A 23,894-nucleotide genomic window follows, 5' to 3' on the forward strand; every position below is an offset into this window, starting at 1 on the left:
TTTCTACTGAATTCCATTTCCTTTTATTTGTTAACTTCAAATAATGCCACCATTTTACAACAGAGGAAGGATCCAGGGATCTGCGAGGTGCCATCTCCCTCATTTCCAACAGAACAGGTGACATGAGCAGGCCAAGGTTGTCTCACGTAGCTGCTTATCTGACTCTGAAATCCACCTGCACCTCTTATGCAGATTTTAAAAAATCCAAGTTTCAGGCAAACCTTGATCTAGAGAACGGTTAAAAAAAACTTGGCCTATACCTCTCAGATACAATATTTTATTTTTTTGTTCTTGAACCTGAGAAACGTTTCATCTGTACAGGAGTCCCTGCTGTAAACAAACAGCTCAGGCTAGCTAGAAGATGACGAGCTCTGAGGGAGAGGGCTAGGCCCAATGGTGCAAGGCTCCTGTCTGAGATGGGAAACATCTTCCCTTCCATTTTGAAGTGCTCTCTTTTTCATTCAAGGAGGCAAATGGCAACCTGCAAACAGGACATCCTTTATGATTCTTAAAAGAGAGAGAAAAACGATCCAACAACACACATTCTGGTCTTTATATAATTGCAAAGAGACAAAGGTTTAAAAGCTGGCTATTCCCCCTCCCCACCTTTCTATTTTTATTTTTTTTTACACTGGTTTACTTCTCAAAGAAAAGGCTACAAAGGAACAGCTCATGGCCACCTGGCCTACAAAAGGCATTGCAGGGTAGTGGGTGTATGCAAAGGTTTCAGTAAGTCATGGGTGCTCAGCGGCAAAATGCCAGGTAACCTTTTAACCAGGTTTCCAGCTAGTTTGCCTTTTCCTTTGCCTCCCACCCACTAGCTCAGAAGAAGAGCCTGCGGTGACACTGAAGATGAGAATCCTGAAAAGGCTTTAGGTATTCGCTAATGTAATCTGGTTTTAGGCAACAGGAAAGAAATGGCCGAACACAGGAAACTGTCACAGAGGCGGTTTGGCTAATTCAAGGAACCCATTTTCCAAAGTCACAGCTTGGGAGAAGCGAGACCAGGAAAATCGCTCTGATTCCAAGATGCAGCGTAACCGTATCTAATCAGTTCCAGCTCCTCAGACTGGCCAGATGAACATGTGCAAAAGGCAATTCAGTTCAGTCAAGCAAAGAAGTAAGGTGGAAATATCACACAGCTCTTCAGATAGTTGCTATGCCCAAGGCCTTAGTAGGTGTTTAGAATCAAGAGGAATATGGTTGCCTTTTGCCTCCTAAGAAAGTCTAAATGTTAGTCCAAGAGAGCATGCCTTTTAGGTTACATCTCCAAGCAGGAAATCGAGAACTGTAAGCTCTTCACATATATACATTACATAGCTCTCCTTTGGAAGCAAATTCTCCAAGATGGCTTGAGTTGGACCACACCAGCTCCTGTCCCAGAGATAAGGATTTCATCTACCATTTATATCCACCCCAAACATTTCCCCTCCCGCCCCTCAAGTTCTTATGCACACATTCCTTTATTTACTTAAAACAACAACAAACAACAACAACAACTTTTGAGAAAGTCCAGCAAGAATCTCACTGATGATATATCCTGCCTAGAAAAGCTCATTCTCAGCATGTGCTCCTGTGTCCCATCTGGACTGAAATCATTTGTTAATTTTCTTAAAAAATTAAAATATCCCAAAGAGGGGGGTGCCCCCTATTATTTCGCCCCCCATAAGTCATTGCTCCCTTGACACAAGGAAAATGTATAAAAAGGAAAGTCTATGGCAGCCATTTTAAGTCATAAATGAATTTCCTATCATGACTCCACCCCAAAATGCTCACTCTCCACAGGAAATTAACCCTTCATTTGCAGAGAAACTTAACATCTGTCCGTCCTTATTTGCAGGAAACTAAATCCTGTCAGATACACCAGGATAGAACTCCTGGAACATGCACCAATTCCCAGGGACTCCCATGGGGCCAGAGTGGTTCCAAAGACACAGCGACTGCCTTGCTGCTCCTCTTCACATGGTCCCGTGACTCCTAGAGCCCAGTTCAAACCAGCCCATCTTCTCCTGTGTCAGATCTAGGTCCCGCAGTCGGATAATGACCTCCCCAAGGAGGATGTTCTCCCAAAAGCCCTCTTCACTCAGGACACTCAGATGAAGTTCCCGCTGGTGGAGGTCTCCTTTAGGAATCCCATCATAGACAAGCTGAAAGATACAGGAAATTTCAGGACATGAGCTAAAACTCACTCTCCTTAGAAAGGTGGAAGAAGTAGTTGCCTAGAACAGCAGTCTCTGGCCTCTATAGCAGAAGGCCAGACTATAGTAATTCTGTGTATTCTTCAGTAATACGTATGCATCTTAATGCAGACACTCATCTAGTATATATTTTTTTCTAGCATTTAGACCTAGGGTAGAAATCTGTCAGAGAAAACAGAAAATGATCAATGCACACACACACATGTATAATACCGAGTCTTTAAACTTGAACTAATTCAACTATGACAGCAGTCTCGATAGGAATTTTAAATAAAGGAGGGGTGTTTAACCCCTGGCCCAGGAGCATGGCCTGGCCCCAAGTAAATTCTGACCTCCCCAAGACCCCAAAATTTGACAGCAATGACAAAGGGGGGGATTAAAAGTAGACCGTGCTAATGTAGGTGGTTTAAATCTCTCTGCCCTCCCCAATAGCCTGATGGGGAAGCAAACCACCCCCTCCCTAACCTGCATGTGCGAATTCACACAACTGAGTGTTTGGGATGTCCACATCCCCTGCTGGCATGCTTCCGCCAAAGGATTGGCCAAGGGCGAAGGTGGCTCTCGAGCCAACCCCCCCACCCCCGCCTTATATTGTAAGGCTATATTGTAATAAATTGTCCATGCTGCCACTCCATAGCAACATTAATAGATTTCCAAGAGATGTATAATGGAGAATCAGTTCATACTGCCCCCAATCCTGCAATACATTAACTCAAATTATGTCTGGACTTTTTTTTTTTTAGCAGCTGGATCTTTCACGAAAGAATGCTGGTTTTCATAGCTAATTAATTGTTTGATAGCAACTGTGGGTCGGAGGTTTCCCACCCACCCCTGCTTTAGCCTGTTAAGACAAGGTGTGCGGCAGCATACCATTTCGTTGTAAGTAGGGTTGCATGTTTTTCTAGCGACTTTTGTTTTCCTCTTGGTGGTTTTCTGGGGATCGGGCAGAAGGTAGATCTTAACATACGGGTCGGGATCACTGCCGTCTTGAATAGGCTGCTGGAAAAGAGAAAGTCAAGCCCAGTCGTCAGTTGTTTGCGCCACATCAGGCTGCAGAGATTTGAAAAGTTTGGCCAGTGGCTGCCACTGGGACATAACTACAGTTCAGCACTTACCAGGCCTCGGATATGCATCACCATGATAAACAGCTTGTTGTTCTTGTAGGAAACAGACAGCTTCACCTCCCCACCCAGTTTTCCAACAGGTTGGGACCATGATGCATCTAAGAATAAGGAACAGGGAGCAGTGTTGGCATGGAAAACTACCATGTCTACTGGCAAAAAAAGAGGGGAAAGGCACTGCACCCACAGTAAACAGGCGTTAGCGTCTTTCCATAAAGGCCATCCTCTGGAAAACTTTAGTATTATTATTTTTTAAAATAAAAAACACAAACAAAAACAATAAAATCAAAATCAGTACTATATTATGCCTCTGTTACACTTTATCCTGTTTTAACGAATACAACATAATTCCTCTATACTACCCTATACCTGCATAACATAGTTTAATGACCAGTCTTACAGCACCATTCTGAACCTCCTGTCAGGTCCTGACACAAACTTCCAGCCTCCATTGAATAGGCAGATCCCTTCCATGTGCCCAGCACTTTCATTTTATGAGCCAAAGAATGAAGCTGTGGCTATGATCGACTTCACTCCAAGGCAGCTGCATGAGAGCATTGCCCTCCCTCAGTATTGGCCAGCATGCAGAGCCAGAGTGTTGAAGCAGGTAAGTCCTGCTGCTTGTGTCCTACAGATATTTACCAGGCAGTTTGGGTGCTGGATTGGTGCCCACAGCAACTTCGTCCCTTGGGAGGGGGTGAAAAAATGTGTACACCAGGTCACACTGCAAGAGAAGCACACCATCAGATCACAGTTTTACTCCAGTAGCAAGTCACCTACTTTTGATATGCCCTCTGACATGAAAAGAGAAGCTTGGTTGGGCATGTTGCTTCAATTCACAGAATAACTTACTTTCATAAATAAGCTAATTATTTCTTAGGCCTTCAGCTATGAAAAGTCTTGCAGTTCCTTACTTGCTTAGAATGGTTATGAGGAGGCATAGGCAAACTCAGCCCTCCAGATGATTTGGGACTACAATTCCCATCATCCCTGGCCACTGGTCGTTAGCTAGGGATCATGGGAGTTGTAGGCCAAAATCATCTGGAGGGCCGAGTCTGCCTATGCCTGGTTATGAATCTTAATACTACAGTAGCAAATAACCTCAGTTATATAGATGGGAGAACCAGAATACGTAACAGGCCATCCAGTTTGCACACCCAGAGGCCATCAGAACACACCCTTGATATTCCTTACTCTCAGCTCAGCTTTTGATACTATACTTACCAAGCAAGTTCTCTTGCCTCCTATGTGCTGAGTGTTCTCCAGCAGTGGTTAAAGAAGGTCCCTTGATTTACACACAGGGAATGCTATGCAAAGCTTCCATATGTATTAACAAAGCTTGCTAAAGAGGAATGGCAAAAAGTGTTTGTGGAATAATTCCAGGGTCAGGCTTCTGCAGAAGCACTTAGATTAAACTATTCTACACTGCTGTGTCTGCCTGCAGTTCATCCTAAAGGTCTTGGCTAATACTACCTTGCTCCTGCCTATTTACCTCGGCCACCTCAGGAGCTGCATGGATCAGATGCCAGATGTAGCCATTCAGTTCTTCTCTCCTCCTCTCAGCCACTGCTTCTCCTCGTGAGCGTCCAATCACAAACCTGCTAGGAAAGCTGGACAATTTGGGGAGGGTGGGAGGGTAAAGAAACAGTTAGGTGTTGGGCCCCATCTATCAATGAAAAGCAAAATCTCAACTGAAGCAGGTGGTCTGCCAAATTTCTTTGCTCCTGGCTGCAACAGTACACACAAATTATTTTTTAAAGGATTTCTTCATGTCAACACGGATAACGGCTGTCAGACGGATCCATTTGGAGTGTTTCAGAAACGAAACTTTCGGTTAACGTCATGTGATGAGGACCATTCACACACAAACAATTCAATTAAGCACACATATAATTTTGAGAGGGTAGTCTGCTGTATCATACCCACTGGATCACTAGCCAATCTGGTGAAAGGGATGAGAGATTCTTTCGGTTAGATCCTAAATGTGAACAAAATCCAAGCGCTGAGACTTCCCAAGGAGAAAACGTTAATTTAGTGCACAAAATCAGGGGAGCATAAGCAAGTTTCCGGGAAATGAATACAAAACTAGTCTTCAAAGGTTTGCAATTCTTACAGAGTAGTGTGACAAAAGAAAAAAGCAGTTTGTAAACCAAATGGGGCTAACCTGGGGAGATGCGAAGAGGGGAAGATAAGGCGCATCTTGTTGTGCAGTTCCTGGAACTCTTCAAAGGTACGCTGGATGTAGGTGACTTCGGAGGGGTTCTCTCGCTTCACCTTCACGATGTATATCTGCAAGGCAGAGAAGGAAGCAGTCCTTATGTTTCAGCAGCACCTTCTGGAGATGCTGCTCCAGCATGCAGCACAACTTGCTCTTGCGCTTTAGCGCAGCCGCATGCTAGCTTCCCTGACACTGCCTCCACCACACTGACCACCTGCTGCACCAAAATGCCTGCGGAAGGGACTCACAAAGCCCTTGCTGGGATTGAAGACTTTTTCGTGACGGCAGAGGAAGACATCAAGGATCCGGCTGGACGTCTTGATTGTGTGGACACGGGGGGCAAAGGAGAGCACCGGTCGGGAGTCAGAGCCTGCAAACTTCATCTGCGCCAGATTGTGAATGAAGAAGTTGAGCTTCGTGGCAACACTGCCAAGGCTGGACTCTATCAACCTGCACAAAAGGATAAAACATCTGGTTTGTGGGTTGACATAGAATTGACTGGTCTACCCCCTGCATTTTCAAAGACTACAACAGACCTTTCAAAGAGGACCCTGAGAACCAAGATTTCTCTGTGGGAGTAGCTTGGCACACCAACGTGGCTCCTGGCTTTCCTTTCCACCTCTCCCAGCCATCAGGATTCCCCTTACCTGGTGAAATAGGTGGTGGCATCTGCTTCAGAGTCCTGTGGTCTCAATGCATCATAAACATACTTTAGGTCTTCAAGGTCAGAAAGCTCAGGGATCCCACAGGACAGCATCTGGGCACCAAAGAGGCCACGGATTAGTACCAGGAAAGAAAGAAATGCAAACACTCCAGACATGAGCTGTGGGAATTTCATGGATTCTGGAATGTGCCACATGCTAACTGGATTTCCAGAAACCCTCAGCTTTCTTTCAAAACACAGGAAAGGCAAGTTCCCAACCCTTTAGTTATGGTGCATACCTGCAAGCAATGTCTGCTGCAGTCTCAGGAACAAAAAGGGGCCTTTGGCAATGCAATAGTTGGAGACAGGCTTTCGTGGTTGATACTCACCAAGTCTCAGCTTGTGTCCTTATCCCAGCAGTTGGAGGGGAGGGGGAAGCACTACAATTATTACTTATTTTTTACTAAAACTGGTTGCTTTTGATGTAAAAAAGTGGGCATTTTTATTTCACTATAAGCTGACAAAGCCACACATGCAGGGCAGTGAGAGCGGCAAATAAACAATGACTTGTTAGTGAAAGTAACCCGGAGTTTGTTGTTAGCTTGCTGATCTTAACTATGGGTTTACTTTTATGTGTGAATCCAGACATTGGTCTGGTTCATACAACATACTAAGTCAAACCTTAGCTCAGCTTGACTGTAGGAACATGCGACTCCTCATCCAAGGAGCAGCGAAGCAGCAACAAGCTCCTATCTGAGAGCCCACACGTTGGTGTGCTGCATCTGCTAAGTGATTTTTGCTCTTACACAGACAAATAATTGCTGGGTGACCTTGGGCTAGTCACACTTCTCTGAAGTCTCTCAGCCCACTCACCTCACAGAGTGTTTGTTGTGGGGGAGGAAGGGAAAGGAGAATGTTAGCCGCTTTGAGACTCCTTAGGGTAGTGATAAAGCAGGATATCAAATAATAAAAAAGCCCACAAAAAAACTTATACCCTTTCCCTGGTTTGGATATAAAGAAGATCTGGATATAGACTGAGAAGGTTCTGTCATGGGGGAACTGGAGGCTTGGAAGAGAGAAGGCAGTTCTTTACTCCTCAGGTCAAGTCTGATGGTCACCATTGTCTCTGTCTCCCTATGCAAACCCTTCAAGCTCCTGCAAAGAACAGCTGAAAGTCTTTTCAGTAATAGCCATGATGCACTGTCTGGATAAATGCACTGCTACTGGAGAGCAGAGGCAGCAGGAAAGTAGAAACTGGGTATCTCACCAGGCCCAAAAGGTTGAGGAAGAGATGGGTATGTTTGCGGATCAGGTTGTAGGCCTGGCAGCAGAGATCTACAAAGTCATGGAAGCGGCTGGAGGGCTTGTCACCGCCGTTGATGACATAAGCCATGTCTGATGTGAAGACAAATGGAGCTCGGTCCCTGTACGGAAGAAATGTGCAAATGCCACAGTGATGTGGCTAATCCCAGGGACAAAAGAGTCACCATGCTTTCATTTCCTAACATACCTTAGTTGACCCAGAGAGTGCTAGATCCCATTAGATCCACACACAACACATTATTCTGAAGGACTTTGGAACAAAAGCCACATGCTTGGTATCAACAGCAGGAAAAAGCTTGAACGCATTTGACAAATAATGGGTTTTGCATTCACTGAACAAGGGCATCACAATGTGGAAACCGATAAGCCACATTCCACCGGCGACCACCCAGAATGTTTTGAAACAGGCTGGAAAATATGGTGCTTAAGGGGTGGGAAATAGAAGCTTTATATATATATATGTTAAAAAAAAATCTTTAGTAAAAAGTTTGGAACTTCAAGTCCAACATTTGTAAGCCAAATTGTCAGATTCTCTTTCCAGGTAAAGCATGTAATATGGTGCCCTGCAAAATATGCGTGGCAGGTAAAAACTTGTATTGGGTACCAACAATCTACACCCACCCACATCATTATTAATTAGCTACTGCTACAATGTAAAGCTAAAGGGACCCCTGACCATTAGGTCCAGTCGTGGCCAACCCTGGGGTTGCGGCGCTCATCTCGCTTTATTGGCCGAGGGAGCCGACATATAGTTTCCGGGTCATGTGGCCAGCATGACTAAGCCGCTTCTGGCGAACCACAGCAGCGCATGGAAACGCCATTTACCTTCCCGCCGGAGCGGTATCTATTTATCTACTTGCACTTTGACGTGCTTTCGAACTGCTAGGTTGGCAGGAGCAGGGACCGAGCAGTGGGAGCTCACCCCGTCATGGGGATTTGAACCGCCAACCTTCTGATCGGCAAGTCCTAGGCTCTGTGGTTTAACCCACAGTGCCACCCGCGTCCCTGCTACAATGTAGACTTTAGTTTACCCATGCAAACAGGAAGCTGGCAAGACTCCAAAGGTTGTGGGGTGGAGGCAAGGGACCAGGAGAGTGACCCAGTGATTTATGGGGTTTCACGCTGCCCCCAAGGCAGGAGCCAGGGGAGGAGGGAGAGTCAGGGCAGTCCAAGATGGATGAATATACGCAGGGTAAGGGCGGAAGAGGCTGTTCAGCTAACAAACAGGTCAACAGACTCCCCACCTTGCCCTGCCCCACTGCCTCCTAGACGCACGAGGGTCTTGAAAAGGGAAGAGCAGTGACAATTTCCAGACAAGAGAAGTCTCAGATTGTGGGCATGCAAGCTGTCGTGAGAGGGTATATAAGCCAGCAGGGGCAGGCAGGGTCTCCCTGTTGCTGTAACTGCTCCACAGGGCCTAGACCTGTGGGCAGCTGCCTAGAGGCTAGAAGCGTGTGTCAGTGTGTGTATCCGGAACACTGTGGAAGCTTGCTGTACGTGCTTTTCTTGTCAACAAAGAGTTAACTGTCAAGACATGTGCCTTCCTCAGCTTAGCCCACTTCTGCGAGTCCTGCAACTCCAGGGCTCATTCCTGAACACCGGCCAGAAGCGTGCACTTGAAATGTCTTAAGTATTTAAAATCTACCCTATTTAGTTTCACTTTCTTTTCGTTTGCATCAATTTTGTTTCACATTCATTTGAGTTTCATTTGAGTTTTTGCAGCGGAGACCCAGCTTGCTGCTAATAACCGTGACATTTTCCATCCAAATGGCATGGCATTTTCAGGTGCTGCACTAAACAGGAACTGCATTTTACAAGCAATTTTTTAAAAGACGCATCCTATAAAGCTTCCCATTGGTTTAAATGAGAGAAACAGCTGCATTTCTCTTCCTTGTAACAAATTCTGTTTTCCATGCAAATGTTGTGGAATGTGCAAAGCTTCTACTACCACTCTAGGGCATCAGAACTGACAGTTTTCAGGCAGATTGGACAAAGAAGCCCCATATGATTGTTGTAGCCACTGAATTAATGTTTCCTTTGTTCAGAGCTGGCATGTATTTCACAGATCTCAGTTCATCCTTTCCTTCCAGCCTTGCACACAGGAGTTCCAGAAATATATCAATTTGCAAAAACATTTCTATGTGAAACTAATGTGAAAAACTGAAACCATTAGTTTCATGGTGAAGCTAATCTATGTACTAGTTTAGCTCCACCTTCGTTTCCAAAAATAGCATACATGCCCGCCCTTAGCACCGATAATTCAGTCGGCCACACACACAGCCTCTCTAGTTTGCTTAGAGTGCTCACCTTTTGATGTTGCCAAACATCTGAGCATGGCCCAGAAATCTGCCAAAGTCAATGTGGAACATGTGCCCTGTGGTCTTGAGCATGATGTTGTCGTTGTGCCGATCACAGATTCCCAGCACGTAAGTAGCTACACAGCAGCCAGCGCATGAGTAGATGAAGTTCTCCACTGCCTGGCAGATGAAGATGGATGTTATTAACACAGTAATGTGAAGAGCTGCACAGGAAAGCAGTAAGGCCAGACAAAATGCTTGAGGGAATTTTTTTGAAAAAGGTTCCTGAATTTAGGGTCCTCTGGGAATATTATATTACCTGCCTATATATTTAATATATACTAGCCTGTTTTCTAGAACACCCTGGGAACTTGAGATGTCAGAAAGGCACCTAAATCTACCTTGAGGTATCCTACCCTTAGTTGTATTTACAGATAGCCTTCTACTGTGCTGTCTTTGTTTGAAGTCAGAACTTGTAGCCAGGCTTTTTCAGTACAATGGAAAAGCTCCCCGCCCCCAAGCCATATTTCATATAATTCTGAATAACAAGTGAAAACATTTATGTTTACACAATATTTTAAGATTAAAATGCTTGCTTGCTGCTTATTTACAGTGTAGTTTAGCTTCCTGGTGTTGTGTTTGTGATCTCCCTTGTGTTCAGATGTTTAAAACTGCTCAAATTTTAAATAAATAAAACCAAGGTGGCATCTCTCCAATCCAACGTTTTGCTACGGAAACAAAGAAAAGTGTGGACCTGCAAGAAAAGTCAGGTGCACACCCACAAGTCCACATTGCAATGCTCCACTTTGCTTATTGGGGTTGACATTTGTCTGTCTCGGGAGACAATGGAGGAGTGTGCGCCTTTGGGAGTGAGGTCAAACTGCAATGGAATTATTAACACCACTAGACTCAAAAGAAGGCACAATGGGTTTGACGTTAGCACAATCTTTGATCGTGACTTGGAGCTGCCTGGCTTTTTAACCTAAACCAAATAATGTTATTCTCGCTCTCTTCACCTTCTCGTACTCATCCTCTTTGGGGTTGTGCTTCTGCAGCCAGTCTGCCAGGGGACGATCCTTGAAAGAGCCTGTCACCCCATGCTCCACCTGGATCTTTCGTAGAGTCTCTGCGTTAGGAATCATCTCTACCATCCCTGTGAAACACAGCAAATGACTACAAGATGGGCAATAAGGGCCTCTTTCCTTCCCCCATTTAACACACATAACCAACAAAGAACCCAACTTGGACTGGTCTTTTTTTTACTGTAAAATGTTGAATCATCTTCCTCTTGCGTGTAAAATGCAGCCTACATTTAGAATAGGTATGGGAAATTCCCATCACCCCAACCAATGCTGGCTGGAGCTGACAAAGCTGATGTCCAGCATTATCTGGAGGGCTCCTGGTTCTCCATCCTGGATTCTGATGTTCAGAGAAGCAACCACTGCCTTCAATGGCCAAGAAGGGAACTCTACGGTTCTTCCAAGGTCCAGGCTGGACTACCTACCCATGATCTGTCTAGAATGTTAGAGAGACTTGCACAGCAAGCCTCAAAGGACGCCATTATGGATAAACAATGTTTCTGTCATCGGTAACTTACTTTTACTAGAGAATGTTGTGGGGGCTATTTACATACTTGATTTTTGAAATGTCCACGACAAATGTATGGTAGTGGCTGCGATGACTAAAAATAGGCTATATTTTAGAGCAGGGCAGAGGAACCTCTGTCCCTTAAAGGGTTGCTGGACTGCAACTCCCATCAGCTCTGGGGCACACAACCAACAGTCAGGGTGATGGGAATTGTAGTCCAACAACTGGAGGTCCATGTTTCAAACCCTTCTTTCAAGGGCACTTTGATTACCAGATACTGAGGGCAAGCAGGTTTTCTGGCTATTTACTGTAGGGAGACAAATTAGAGGCCTTTTTTTTAAAGTTCTTGGCCTTCATCCAGAGAAGTGATATAGAACCTTGGGTATCTATCCCAGCCCCGAAAGCACTGCTCCAACAGATTTCTCCAAGAACCTCACACCAGCCTAAAAACAACGTGAGCGCATTTTGTACTTGGATGAAAACTTACCTCGACCTCGACCAGTAGAAAAACAGCGGAATATGACCATGCGCATGTCCAGATCTTCTTGCACCCAGATCTTATTCATTATGCGGATCATCTGCAAAGTTAGCATGTCCTGCCGGAGGTCATCTCCGCACTGTGGAGAGTGAAACAGCGCAAGGCAAGAGGCAGTACTGGAAATCAAATCCCTGCTTCCAAAACCTTTTATTTAAGTGTAGAGAAGCAATGATGTGGATTCCCAGAGGTTCTGAAGCTATTTGGAAAGAGAGTTGGTTCCTGATATTTCAGACCCTGGAGAACTACAGTTTGGCAGGCAGGTTCAGGGGGAATGGGGAAAAGAGGCTAGAGGTTAAGAGAACAGCTTGATGAAGTGTGGAGAACCTTTCTGGTTCCTGGGGTCAGGTGCTAGGCCTGCAGGCCAAATTTGGTCCACCTGTCAATCACCTGATGTTAGGTGATTATTCACTTTGAAGTCCCAAAGTCAGCAACATGCATGCAGGCCTTATAAAATGTCCTTTGCCTGAGGCTATGGCTTTACTGCCCACCTGCTGCAGGTAGTAGAGCTGAAGCCTGCTTAACCTTGCAAATACACAACCAGAAATGCACACTGAAATTCCTAGCCAGTGACAATGGAGCCCATTAATGCTTTTATTTCATGGGTGCATAGTTTACTTTTCAAGCCTGCTTGCCACAGACTAAAAACCTCTAATCACGTTTTTTTAAAAAATTAAAAATATGTGATGGATCTTTGAAGGCACAAGAAGAACTTACAATATATTGCTTGAACATTAGATTAAGCAACACTAAAATCCCTAGATCAGGGATTTGTTCAGAAGCATCTGGGCAAAGAAAAACTGTAGCCATAACCAAGTAAGAAACATCACAGCTCACCTTAAAAATGACACGGATATTCTCCCCAAGAGGGTCAACATTCAGGAAGGAGAGCTTCAGAGGAACCGCATTGGAGTTGAAATAGGAACAGTCCTGCAGTCAAAGAGAGTAAGATGGGGGAGCGAGTGGTCAGAATGGCCAGTGCTTTTCTCACCCTAGCTGCATGAGAAGTGGGTGTCCCCTAGCATCAACAGAAGGACTCTCAGAGAACAAAGGCCTAGGACAGGGGTCAGCAAACTTACCACATCTCGGGCCGGTGTCTCCAGCACTGATCGTGCGGTGGAGCGCATGCCCATATGCGTGCACACACTCTATTTCCGGCACACGTCCGGGTTGGAGGAGCACCGGAAATAGCTTGTGTGCATGTACACAGGCCTCCTGCGACCTGGATGTGCACCGGAAACAACGCTTGCACATGTGCAAATAACGCTTGTGCATGTGCACAAGCTATTTCCAGTGCTCCTCTGACCCAGAAGTGGGCAGCCACGCAGTGCAGCGCCGGTAAGAGCGGGCGGCGGCGGTCGCCGCGGGCCGGATAAATGAGTCCCTTGGGCCTTATCCGGCCTGTGGACCTTAGTTTGGGGACCCCTGGCCTAGGATCATGCCAGAAATACAATATCCCCCCCCCAAGATAAGGATTCCAGCTCATCACAGATACAGTGGTACCTTGGTTTGCAAACAGTCTGGTTTGCATACATTTTGGATTACAAACACGTCAAACACAGAAGTCCGTGTCCCAGTTCGCAAACTTTTTTTAGAGGCCCCATTGTTGAAAGTGCACCTTGGTTTACAACCTTGGTTTACAAACGGACCTCTGGAACGGATTATGGTTGTAAACCAAGGTACCACTGTACCAGGGTTTTCTTCCTCTTGGCCTTTTGATGATGCCCTAATTAATGTGCAGTATTAATGTACAAACTCAGAAAGTGCTTATTCATGTAGTGTATTAGTTAAACTATGGAACTCACTCCCACAAGGGGTGGTGATGGCTTTAAAAGAGGATTTGACAGAAATTATTTGAAACTGAAAAGTTAAGTGGTAAGGATGCTAATGGCTGAAAGCCAATCATTCCTATTCCCAGGAGCAGCTTGCTTTGCAACAGAGAGGAAGCAGCTACTTTCAAATCTTGCCAATGCAAACGGTGCATCCAAGCCTGGGCATCTTCAGGAAGCTCAAAGTATCCAAGATGCCTGAACTTAGAGGAAGAAAGCTACAGCACATCAGAAAACAGTGTTTCCCACAGTCAGAGACATACCCTGGGCACAATCCCTTTCACCAGCAGGCTGGGGCTGAGCGGGAGGCGGCAGGAGCCATTAACATTGAAGAACTGCTTTACATCCTCCAGCCCCTCACGAAGGATGGCCTGAAGGAAAAAACACAAGCACAAAGTTGTTCAGCAGAGAGTACCAGGCTATTTGATCTGCTGCCTGCCCCAGGCACCTGTCCAACATCTTATGAAGCAGGTCTGGGTTTGGAACCCATCCCAAAACAGGTTGCTGCACGAGCCCATTCTTGACATAACGTTTATATGCTGTTCCAACCCCCCTCCGCCAATGCTGAACCAAGAGCCACCCAAATTCCACATTCAATTGGGCAGTTAAAGCAAATTTTGCCTAAAAGTTTGCAAATAAGGTGCCATGTTCAAATACGCAACTACTTTTTCCAGGTTCAAGGAGTACCTTCTGCTTCCAGGATTTAGGCTTGTAAACACTCCCAGAGCATTTCCAAGCACAATGCAAAGTGTTGGTGCTGACCTTTAAAGCCCTAAATGGCCTTGGCCGAGTATACCTGAAGGAGCATCTCCACCCCCATTGTTAAGCCCGGAAACTGAGGTCCAGCTCCGAGGGCCTTCTGGCAGTTCCCTCACTTCGAAAAGTGAAGTTACAGGGAACCAGGCAGACGGCCTTCTTGGTAGTGGCGCCCACCGTCCCTTCAGATGTCAAGGAGATGAAGAACTATACAACTTTTAGAAGACATCTGTATTGGGAAGTTTTTAATGTTTGATACCTTATTATGTTCTATATTTTCTGTAAGCTGTCCAGAGTGGCTGGAGAAACCCAGCCAGGTGGGCAGAGTATAAATAAAATAATAAAATAATAAAAATAATAAAAATAATAAAAATAATAAAAATAATAAAAATAATAATAATAATAATAATAATAATAATAATAATAATAATAATAGAATTTGCAGCTTAATCTGGCACGAAGCATGACATTGGAGGTGGGAGGGGAAGAGCTTGGGAGCTAAAGGTTGTATCCAACTCAGAGTAGACTCATTGAGATTTTAAAAAGGTAAAGGTACCCCTGACTGTTAGGTCCAGTTGCGGATGACTGGGGTTGTGCACTCACCTCGCTCTATAGGCCGAGGAAGCCGGCGTTTGTCTGCAGGCAGCTTCCGGGTCATGTGGCCAGCATGACTAAGCCACTTCTGGTGAACCAGAGCAGCACACGGAAACGCCGTTTACCTTCCCACCGGAGCGGTACCTATTTATCTACTTGCACTTTGACATGCTTTTGAACTGCTAGGTGGACAGGAGCTGAGACCGAACAACGGGAGCTCAATCCGTCACGGGGATTTGAACTGCCGACCTTCTGATCGGCAAGCCCGAGGCTCTGTGGTTTAGACCACAGCGCCACCCGCGTCCCATTCATTGAGATTAGTGGACCTAAATTAACCATGTCCATTAAATTCAGTGGGTCTACTTTGAGTTTGATTATTGCTGACACAACCTTAGGTGTTAGTTCACGTGCCATAGAGTCAGGCTACAGAACAGGGCAGTCTTAAGGTGAACCTCAAAAGCCACTTATGGAAGAAGCTGAAAACTGCAATGGCTGAATTTTAGCCCAGGCCCTTGCTTCTTGCTAAGAGGCTGGCAATTATTTATTTAGTTCTCACATCAGCCTTTGCATTCCCAAACAAAATAGACTTTAGACGGTTCCTACAGCAGGCCTCACCAACCAGGTGCCCTCCAGACAGATTGTAGCCCAAAGCCCATCAGTTCCAGTCCACAGTTCCAGAACATTTGGGAGGGAACCAGGTTGGTGAATAGTCTCCTTTGCTGCTTCATTCTTCCTTCCCCATCACACACTCATGGGAGACATGAGGTGCTTGCAAGCACACATACCTGTCGCGATGAAGGAGCAGCTTCACGAACCTGCTGAGCCAGCTTAGCCAGGGTGTTCACCAGCCAGCACTGGCGGTCAAACTCCTCTCTCAGGCCCTTGCCACAGCAGCACAGCAGAGCTGCCAGCAGATACTGGTAACGGATGCTGAATTGAGAATCCTTAAGACCATCTTTCAACAGCCTAGAGACATGGAGACACTGTCACCAGAAGCAGTGGGGTTCATGTGAAAGACCCATCCATCCACACCAACACAAGCACAGATAAGCAAAGTCTTTTTCCTGTCTCCTAGACAGACCAAGTCAACCTAGGAGACAAACCAAGTTTTCCTGACTAAAACCAAATTTCTTATTTTAAAAAAATCGAAAATGTAAGTTAAAGGTAGCCAGAATAATGTAACATAAAACAGAGGGGGCTAAGGTTCTCAGACTCCTGAAACTGCTCCTCATGAGGACTAGAAACTTGATTTAATTTAAAAAAGGGCTTGATTTAATTGAAAGAAAGAAAGAAAGAAAGAAAGAAAGAAAGAAAGAAAGAAAGAAAGAAATGAAAGCATAGAAATCCAGTTCTGAACAAAGGTATTTATGGGTGTAATGCTAAGCAATTCTTAGGAAAGAAATCATTTATTCAAAGGCTGGTAACAGTGAATGGAAGCATAATGTTCTGAACATTTTCTAGCATCTGCTAGAAAGATTCAAACTTGATCATCATAACTTCTTCAGATTCTCTCTCTTTCTTTTTTAAATCACACACACCCTTGTTTCTAAATCATTCACTATGCCAACAGCACATCCACCAACATTACCAGAAAAAATAGTGAGTTATCCTCAGGTCACAGACGGCTCGCTTCATAAGGAACCGCACCAAGGGACTGTCCAGGTAGCATTCATATTTCAGAGCCTGGGAGAGGAAAGAACAGATTGGACTATTACAGATTCTGTAATAGTCTGCCCTTGGGGGCACAGCCCTCACAAGCTGGTATACAACTAAAGGAGACTCAATTGAGATGCACGCGAGTCATAAAAAACGTAAAGAACTCAGAATTTTGTTGGCCTTTTGTTCTGTAGGAAGGAGGACCCCTACCAATGCACTACCACAGAAAAGGCCCTGTCCCAGGGTGGAGAAACTGCTTCCACCACCATCCCTTTTCTGTATCCTGTTTGAGGAAAAACATTGGCTCTACAGCTTGGAAAGCACCCAAGAAAATCACCCAAAAATAAATTAATGTAGTACTATTACTATGTTACCTCTTACATTGCAAGACAATATTTATTTGTTTGTTTTCTCACACAGGGTGTTGAAAACATAACCATTTTTATGAGAACACAAATTGGGACGTTGAAAGTATGGTAGAAGAGTAAAATGTTGCCCCTGCCTTAAAAAGAAACAAAAACGAGAATAGTAGAGGAAGTTCTGCTCAGCACTGCAATTGTGAGAATACCTGAGGTAAATTAGCCTAGAAAATATAGGCAAACCTTGACAACCTCAGTACAAGCATTCACCCAAAGACAGAAAAAAAAATATTTCTCTACATTCCGGGCAGCAAAGATGAGAAACAAAATTATTACACTGGAGTTTTGTTTTGTTTTTTAGTAGGAATTCATCAAGGCAAAATGTTAAGATTTTGAAACAGTCCTCCCATACAAATCTAAACACTGCTCATTGTGAGAACAAAAGCTATTTCTAATTAACTGTAGAATACAAGAGAACGAACTGAGGAACATGACCTATGGCAGCAGTCTGAAATTCTGCTGGAAGGATTTGCCCTATAAGAGTTCTTCCTCAGTATTATCCTGCTTTAATTCTGAATGCTCCACTACCTCTAGTACGGGTGAACTGGAGCCTAGCAACCTATCCTTAGGGTATCAGAAACTGGCCATTTTACAAAGGCTTCTGAAACTCCAACCATTTGGAGAAAAACTGCTTTAGGTTTTGCCGCCTGACTTCTGAGCTCCCAAAGAACAAAGCCCTCTGCCACGGCAGCTGCCTCCCGAGATACAACGCTGTCCAAGCACACAAGCCACTGGCATGTGTGCTCCCAAATGGAATGGAAATATTTCTCAGGGAACACATGTGACTTACCTGTACCAGCTGGGGCAAATAATCCAGTAGCTCAGCATCAGATATGGAATCAATCCACTGCACAGCCGTCCTCCTCACCTCCTGATCTGGGAACCTGCAGCGACATATCAGGAGATTTTCACTAGAGGACAACTCCATCTCCATGTTGGTAGCCACCTTTTATTATGTGTAAAGCTTAACAGTTCCCCTCTTTCTCTCCCCAAAAAGAACCTTCAAAAGCAACAGACAACAATAAGAAACACTGACAATAAAACGAACCTCCCCCAAATGCATAAAACCACCTTCACAAAATACAATAAAAACCCCCAAATCCAGGGAGATGACTTACGCTGCATGCAGCAGCCCAAGAGCATCTTGGTGATTCATGTGAGTCCATTGCTTCAGCAGGGCATAGATGTCAGGCAAGCAGGCCCACTCCCAGCTCGGGGCACTGGCCAGCAGCAGAGGCAGGGAGCCCGGCTGAGAGTGGCAGTAATAACGCTTCTCCCACAGCCGCTTCCGGTCGGCATCTGTTAGCCTGGGACAAGAGAAGTCTTAAGATCAGTCTGGGGACACAAGGGCTATTAGCTATGACACTTGCAAAATTTCCAGAAGCACCCAAACTGGCTGATTCTGGAAACCCGATGCTGGAACAGACACTATGAGCCTTTCTCTGACCTGATCTAGGAAGGCACTTGTGCTTTTAAGGGAACCTTATGCATATTTGACGCATAATAAAGGCACAAAAAGAATGGGGAGGCTGTCAGAAATATATTTCTGTGCAGTTTGTTTGTATGAGAGAGGGAGAGAACAGCCCATTCTCATGTACGACTGCCAGAGAAGAGCGTCGCGCCATTTGATCATATACTGTTTGTTCACAGGAACACAGACTGAACCTTGGCTGTTCTGTGTCTCCTCACCACCACCAAACTGATGTTGCTTTGGGACTCCACCAGAGAGCAGCAAAACCACAGAAAGACAACAGCACACTGCTTCATCTCAAACAGAACAAGGCTGCGTGCTTCAATTACCAGTCAATCCATTTCTCTCCATGGGGAAGATGGGATCAGGTGGCTAATGGGGTGACTTGAAGCAATTCCATCCCCAGTCTAATGGGGTCAAAGGTTCTCTTGCCGCAAGAGCGGAAGGAGGAAAGGAAGTTGCAGCCTGTGATGAACGCAAGAGTCCTCGGGAAGAGGAGCACTGTGTCATCCAGTCACAGTGAAATACCTCTGCTCTTGCTTGAGGTTCCACCTGCATCCTTTCTCCCCACCAAAGGACTGATGATTCAACATGAAGCTGAATTTTAGGGAGGAGGGGGTTAAAATACCTGAAAAACTATGATACAACCTTAAAAAAAACCCCAACCTAGACTTGATAGCACAACAGTCTGGCAATAACTAAAGTAAAGAATGAACTAGTAGTGCTTAATTTCAAGAAAATGAGGTAATGAGCCTCTGAAAGTGCATTCTCTGATCCAGATGTTCTGCCTACCAACCAACCCTGGCCATCCACAGATGATTGGCAATGAGCTAATAATAGACAATGATGAGACACTATTTCTTTACATGTTTCAAAGCAAAGCCGTACACTGAAAACAGGGATTGTGGGCATGGAATGTGTGCAGAGTAGGGTGACCAGGATGATAAAGGGTCTGGAAAGCAAGCATTATGAGGAATGGCTGAGGAAGCTGGGTATGCTTAGCCTGGAGAAGAGAAGACTGAGAGTTGATACAGCAGCCATCTTCGAATATCTGAAGGGCTGTCACATGGATGATGGAGCAAGCTTGTTTTCTGCTCTGGAGGGTAGGACTTGAACCAATGGATTCAACTTACAAGGAAGAAGATTATGACAAAACTTTAGGAAGAACTTCCTGATGGTGAGAGCTGTTTGACAGTGGAATGGTCTACCACCAAAGATGGTGGACTCTACTTCATTGGAGGTTTCGAAACAGAAGTTGGGTGGCCGCGTGTCGGGGATTCTTTAGCTGTGATTCCCTCCAACTGTAGAGTTCTACGTTTCTACAGCTAAGCCCTGAAAATGATGCTTGCCCCCTCTGTGGCTCAGGCTCCAGCTAGAAAATTAGCTAGCACTGATTTTGTTTGGTGCCTGAGGGGTATTTCCATGTTGAAGGTCAATGCAGCTCATGGGGGCAGCTCAGGGGGGAAAGGTCAAAAGTGAGGGGTATGAAAGAGATCTTTTAAGGCAGTCAGTCTTAAAGAGAGGCGGGGAGACTGAGCAGGACTTGTCCATGCAGTTCAGGACTGCAAAGGGGTAAGTGGTGGAGAGGAGAGAAATATGGAGGCCTGTGTTCAGGGAAGGTAAAAGGCCAAAATTTGAGGAGCAACTGGAGGTGTCCTGAACTGGAATAGAACAGGGAGAAGTTGCAGTATAGGGGGGAGGGGGGAAGAACAGACGGCCAAAGAAAATAGAATAGCTTGGAGAGACTAGAACAAGGGGCCTGGAAGCCACATTCCCAATCCCAAATATGTTAGAGTAGCTGCTTAGTGGTGAGCAACCATTGAGCCACTTACTAATGACTTGGTGTGTTCCAGTGTTGAGCTTTTGCATTGAAAGCCATTTCCCGGGGACTGACAGTGCCTCTGAGCTGTCTTGGCAAGGCAGTGAGAGGAAAACTGAATCACACAGAAGAATTGGAGGGAGACCAGGGTTGGTTTTGTGAGAGGCCAAAGCTAGGATCCAGGGCCATCAAGATCAGCCCAGCCGCAGTGCTAGAGGAATAACAGGGAGGGGCTGAATGTCCGGGTGCTGGCAAAGCAATATGGCCAAGGCACTTGCATAATAGGGCTAGCTCCATTCCCACAGGTTTCCTTAAGCCACCTCCAGGAAATACATTCACTCACTCAGGCCAGAACAAAAATGAAGGAGAGTGAAAAGCACAGGCCATCCATGAGAACTTCCCACCGCAGCTGTGACCCAGAGCAGACAGGAAGGGAAGTGGCACAACCTACTGCACAATGCCAGGAAGGGATGGTCTGCCCCTACCAAGCACTGAGAAAATGCTGCAGAAAGCTTTCTTGCTTTCAGCCAAAGGAGGGGAAAGGGTGAGGGCAGCCTGACATCGGATCTATTTATATACTAATATGCTCAGGACAAAGAGCAGGATTGGAGGTAGCCAATAAATTGAAGGAGATGACCCCAACCACCCAGAAGAAAAACCTTCGAAGAAAAACACTACAGCTCTATCTGGGCTTATTAGCTGCTTGTTACCCAAAAAGTTATCAAAGCAAATTACAATATATTGGCCACTTTTGCATCAAAGTGGTATATAAATTAATTAAGCACTTAAGATTTACACTCATATATACTATGCCACACTTAAAGAAGAATCATATAAACATGAACAATTTATCATTCAGAAAACAGCCCTCCCACCCCAACAGCAACAGGAAGTGTTAGACACACACCAACAAAATCAATTAACTCCATCAAAGGCCTGGGAAAAGAGGTAGGTCTGGCACCCAAATGATGCCAGTGAAGGCACCGGGTAGAAGGTGAAAATTACAAAATCAAAACTTCCCCCTGTTTTAATGTACAGTCGTACCTTGGTTGTCGAACGCCTTGGTACTCGGATGTTTTGGCTCCCAGAACGGATTAAGTTCAACAACCAAGGTACCACTGTACTTTAAGAGTTAAGAGCAGCGCCTGCTTTCATATTAAGACTTTCTTTATGAAATTGCCCTCTTTTGTTCACTTTTTATGGCACGTCCAGGTAATGTCATTGTCCGTCTGCTGCATTTCAGTGTCCCTCAGTGTTTTGCAAACCTGACCTATGACTATTTTGGCTAATTTAAATGCAATTACCATAGCAGCCTGTCCTGGGTGGACTAAGTGCTATGAGGCTCTTAAAGCCCATGTGCCTTTAATTAAGAACTCCCTGCATGCAGGCTCAGCCCATTATAGGAGAATCTGGGCCAAAGAGAACAGAATTGCTAGATTATATAGTGCTAGTTTATTAAGTGCTTGTATGGAATCTCTACTTTAATTCTACTTCAGGCTAATTACAGGGAAGAAACACTAAAGGGATCAATTATGGAAGCAATCAGCGTTAATGTTGTTAATAACATATCAAGTGGGTACAGTCTGACAGCAGTCCTTACTGGCTCTTGTGGCATTTGAGTTTTGCCACTCATATTCCAAGTCATCTAAGGTTTTAGCCATGGAGATTCCCAGGATGAGAACAGCATTACTGTGGATCCAGCCTCCAGTTTTATAGCTGTTTTCTACTTGTGTTTCAATGCTACCTGGTTTTTAACTGTACATTTTATAGTGCTGTTAAATGTCTCATGGGGCCATTTTCAGGGTCAATTAAACAAAACTTTTTAAAAATAGAATTAACTGTGGGGGCAGGCTGCCCCTCATTGAGCAGATTATAAACTAGAAACCAAATAACTTGTTCAAGGCTATCATGGAAGTATTTGAAATCCTTCCTTATCTTCAGTATTTCCTTGAACATTAATCTGTAGACCTTTCTCCACAATTTTTTCATCAAGTTTAATAGGAACAAGGAAGACTCTGAGATGATTGCCTGTTAGTGTTAGATTCCCTTCTATTCTTATTTGTATTTAGATCGAAACCACCTCTGCCAGTTGGAGACTGTTTATGGAGGAAACAGATTTATTTAGACGATAGTCTCAGTACCCAGCAAGGCAGTCAGTAGCCATGAAAGCACATTGCTAGCAGAGAAACATATGCTGAACAAGTTTGGATGCCTGGGCATGATTACAGAGCAGAGTACGTAGAAAGTACTTTGAGCGCTGGCCTCAGAAAGTGATGGAAAGAGAGGGGCAAGCACTGGAGATAAGAAGCCTAGACAATATTCAAGACAGATCCCACAGAAAGAGGGAGGGAACATAATGTATGTGGCAGCAAGAGCAATTATATTAAACCGGGGGAGTAGAAGCAGAGGGGACCAGTCTGGTAGGAAACATTTCACCCCTTAAACCAAGGATGGGGAAGAGCTTTGGCCCTCTAGATGTTGTTGGACTCCAACTCCCATCAGCCCCAGCCAGCATGGCCAATGGTCAGGGATGATGGGAATCAGAGTCCAGCAAAATATCTGGAGGGACCCCTGCCTATTATCCCTCCGAGATATTCAACTCAGGGCCATCAAAAAGTGTCAGTGACCAAGAATCTCTCCCCTGATACAACAATGCGCCCAAACACACTCTCCATCCTCTCACCAATAAAGTGATTCCTTCTGCATCACCTCCTTCAGCTTCCGCTGGTCTCCCTCAAAGAGGCTGTTGAAGTTGTACTGGGGACTGAAATCGGCTGCCGGTGGACTGGTAAACTTGACTTCAAATGCTGAACTGGGGAAGTCAATCTGGGAAAGGTAGGGAGACAAGAACGGCCTTTTAAGCACATACTTACTACCACCCTGAAAGGGCAGATTGATACTGGGGATGCCTTATCTCACTATCAGCACATGGAAGTAGCCTGAAAAGGAGTCCTGCACCTGAGCATCCTATTATTCATCACACAGAATATGACACATTGCACAAAAGTAGGAAAAGCAGACATAATAATGAGTCACACTGTGGTCCCAGCTCCATCCCATACACACATCTGTGGAATGGACAGACCTACCAACCAGCCAAGAAATTATGAAGACATTTGTGTAGTCATATTTTTATTGTAATGAAAGCAGTATGTTTTCTCTTTCCATTTTTCTGCCCACACCATTCAGAGCTACTGTGGGGGGCCATGCATTCACCCTTTTGCAGGGTGTAATGTGTATGCAGACCTGCACATTCCCCCAAGTCACAGGGTACACCGTACAACTGACCGTACCTTGCCACCTAGTGAATACTGAAGCCCTTTTCTTCTGGGGCACTACTTGACATGCATTGCCACTTGGGCAGCTGCTGCCCATATTGAATTCCAGACCACCCTGTTGGCTGTTTCAATTCTCACATGCTTTCCTTT

The 23,894-nt window shown here is 45.0% G+C and overlaps 1 protein-coding gene across 2 annotated transcripts in view; it reads right to left on the reverse strand.

Annotated features, from left to right (window-relative positions):
- PIK3C2B (phosphatidylinositol-4-phosphate 3-kinase catalytic subunit type 2 beta) overlaps positions 1 to 23,894 on the reverse strand; it is a 96,699-nt gene continuing 72,805 nt past the window's right edge. For both annotated transcript variants that reach the window (XM_082228107.1, XM_082228108.1), the window contains exons 15-33: positions 23,150 to 23,292; positions 18,295 to 18,483; positions 17,967 to 18,060; positions 16,690 to 16,784; positions 15,887 to 16,067; positions 14,015 to 14,122; positions 12,760 to 12,852; positions 11,875 to 12,004; positions 10,817 to 10,953; positions 9,811 to 9,980; positions 7,448 to 7,604; positions 6,185 to 6,294; positions 5,786 to 5,987; positions 5,484 to 5,608; positions 4,812 to 4,929; positions 3,962 to 4,043; positions 3,314 to 3,420; positions 3,069 to 3,197; positions 1 to 2,147 (exon numbers count right to left, since the gene is read on the reverse strand). In XM_082228107.1, coding sequence (XP_082084233.1) covers positions 1,959 to 2,147; positions 3,069 to 3,197; positions 3,314 to 3,420; positions 3,962 to 4,043; positions 4,812 to 4,929; positions 5,484 to 5,608; positions 5,786 to 5,987; positions 6,185 to 6,294; positions 7,448 to 7,604; positions 9,811 to 9,980; positions 10,817 to 10,953; positions 11,875 to 12,004; positions 12,760 to 12,852; positions 14,015 to 14,122; positions 15,887 to 16,067; positions 16,690 to 16,784; positions 17,967 to 18,060; positions 18,295 to 18,483; positions 23,150 to 23,292 — 2,559 coding nt within the window. In that variant the 3' untranslated portion in view covers positions 1 to 1,958. The remainder of the gene's footprint in view (positions 2,148 to 3,068; positions 3,198 to 3,313; positions 3,421 to 3,961; positions 4,044 to 4,811; positions 4,930 to 5,483; positions 5,609 to 5,785; positions 5,988 to 6,184; positions 6,295 to 7,447; positions 7,605 to 9,810; positions 9,981 to 10,816; positions 10,954 to 11,874; positions 12,005 to 12,759; positions 12,853 to 14,014; positions 14,123 to 15,886; positions 16,068 to 16,689; positions 16,785 to 17,966; positions 18,061 to 18,294; positions 18,484 to 23,149; positions 23,293 to 23,894) is intronic.

The sequence above is a fragment of the Podarcis vaucheri genome (assembly GCF_965113315.1).
Source record: "Podarcis vaucheri genome assembly, chromosome: 6".
NCBI classification, from domain to species: Eukaryota; Metazoa; Chordata; class Lepidosauria; order Squamata; family Lacertidae; genus Podarcis; species Podarcis vaucheri.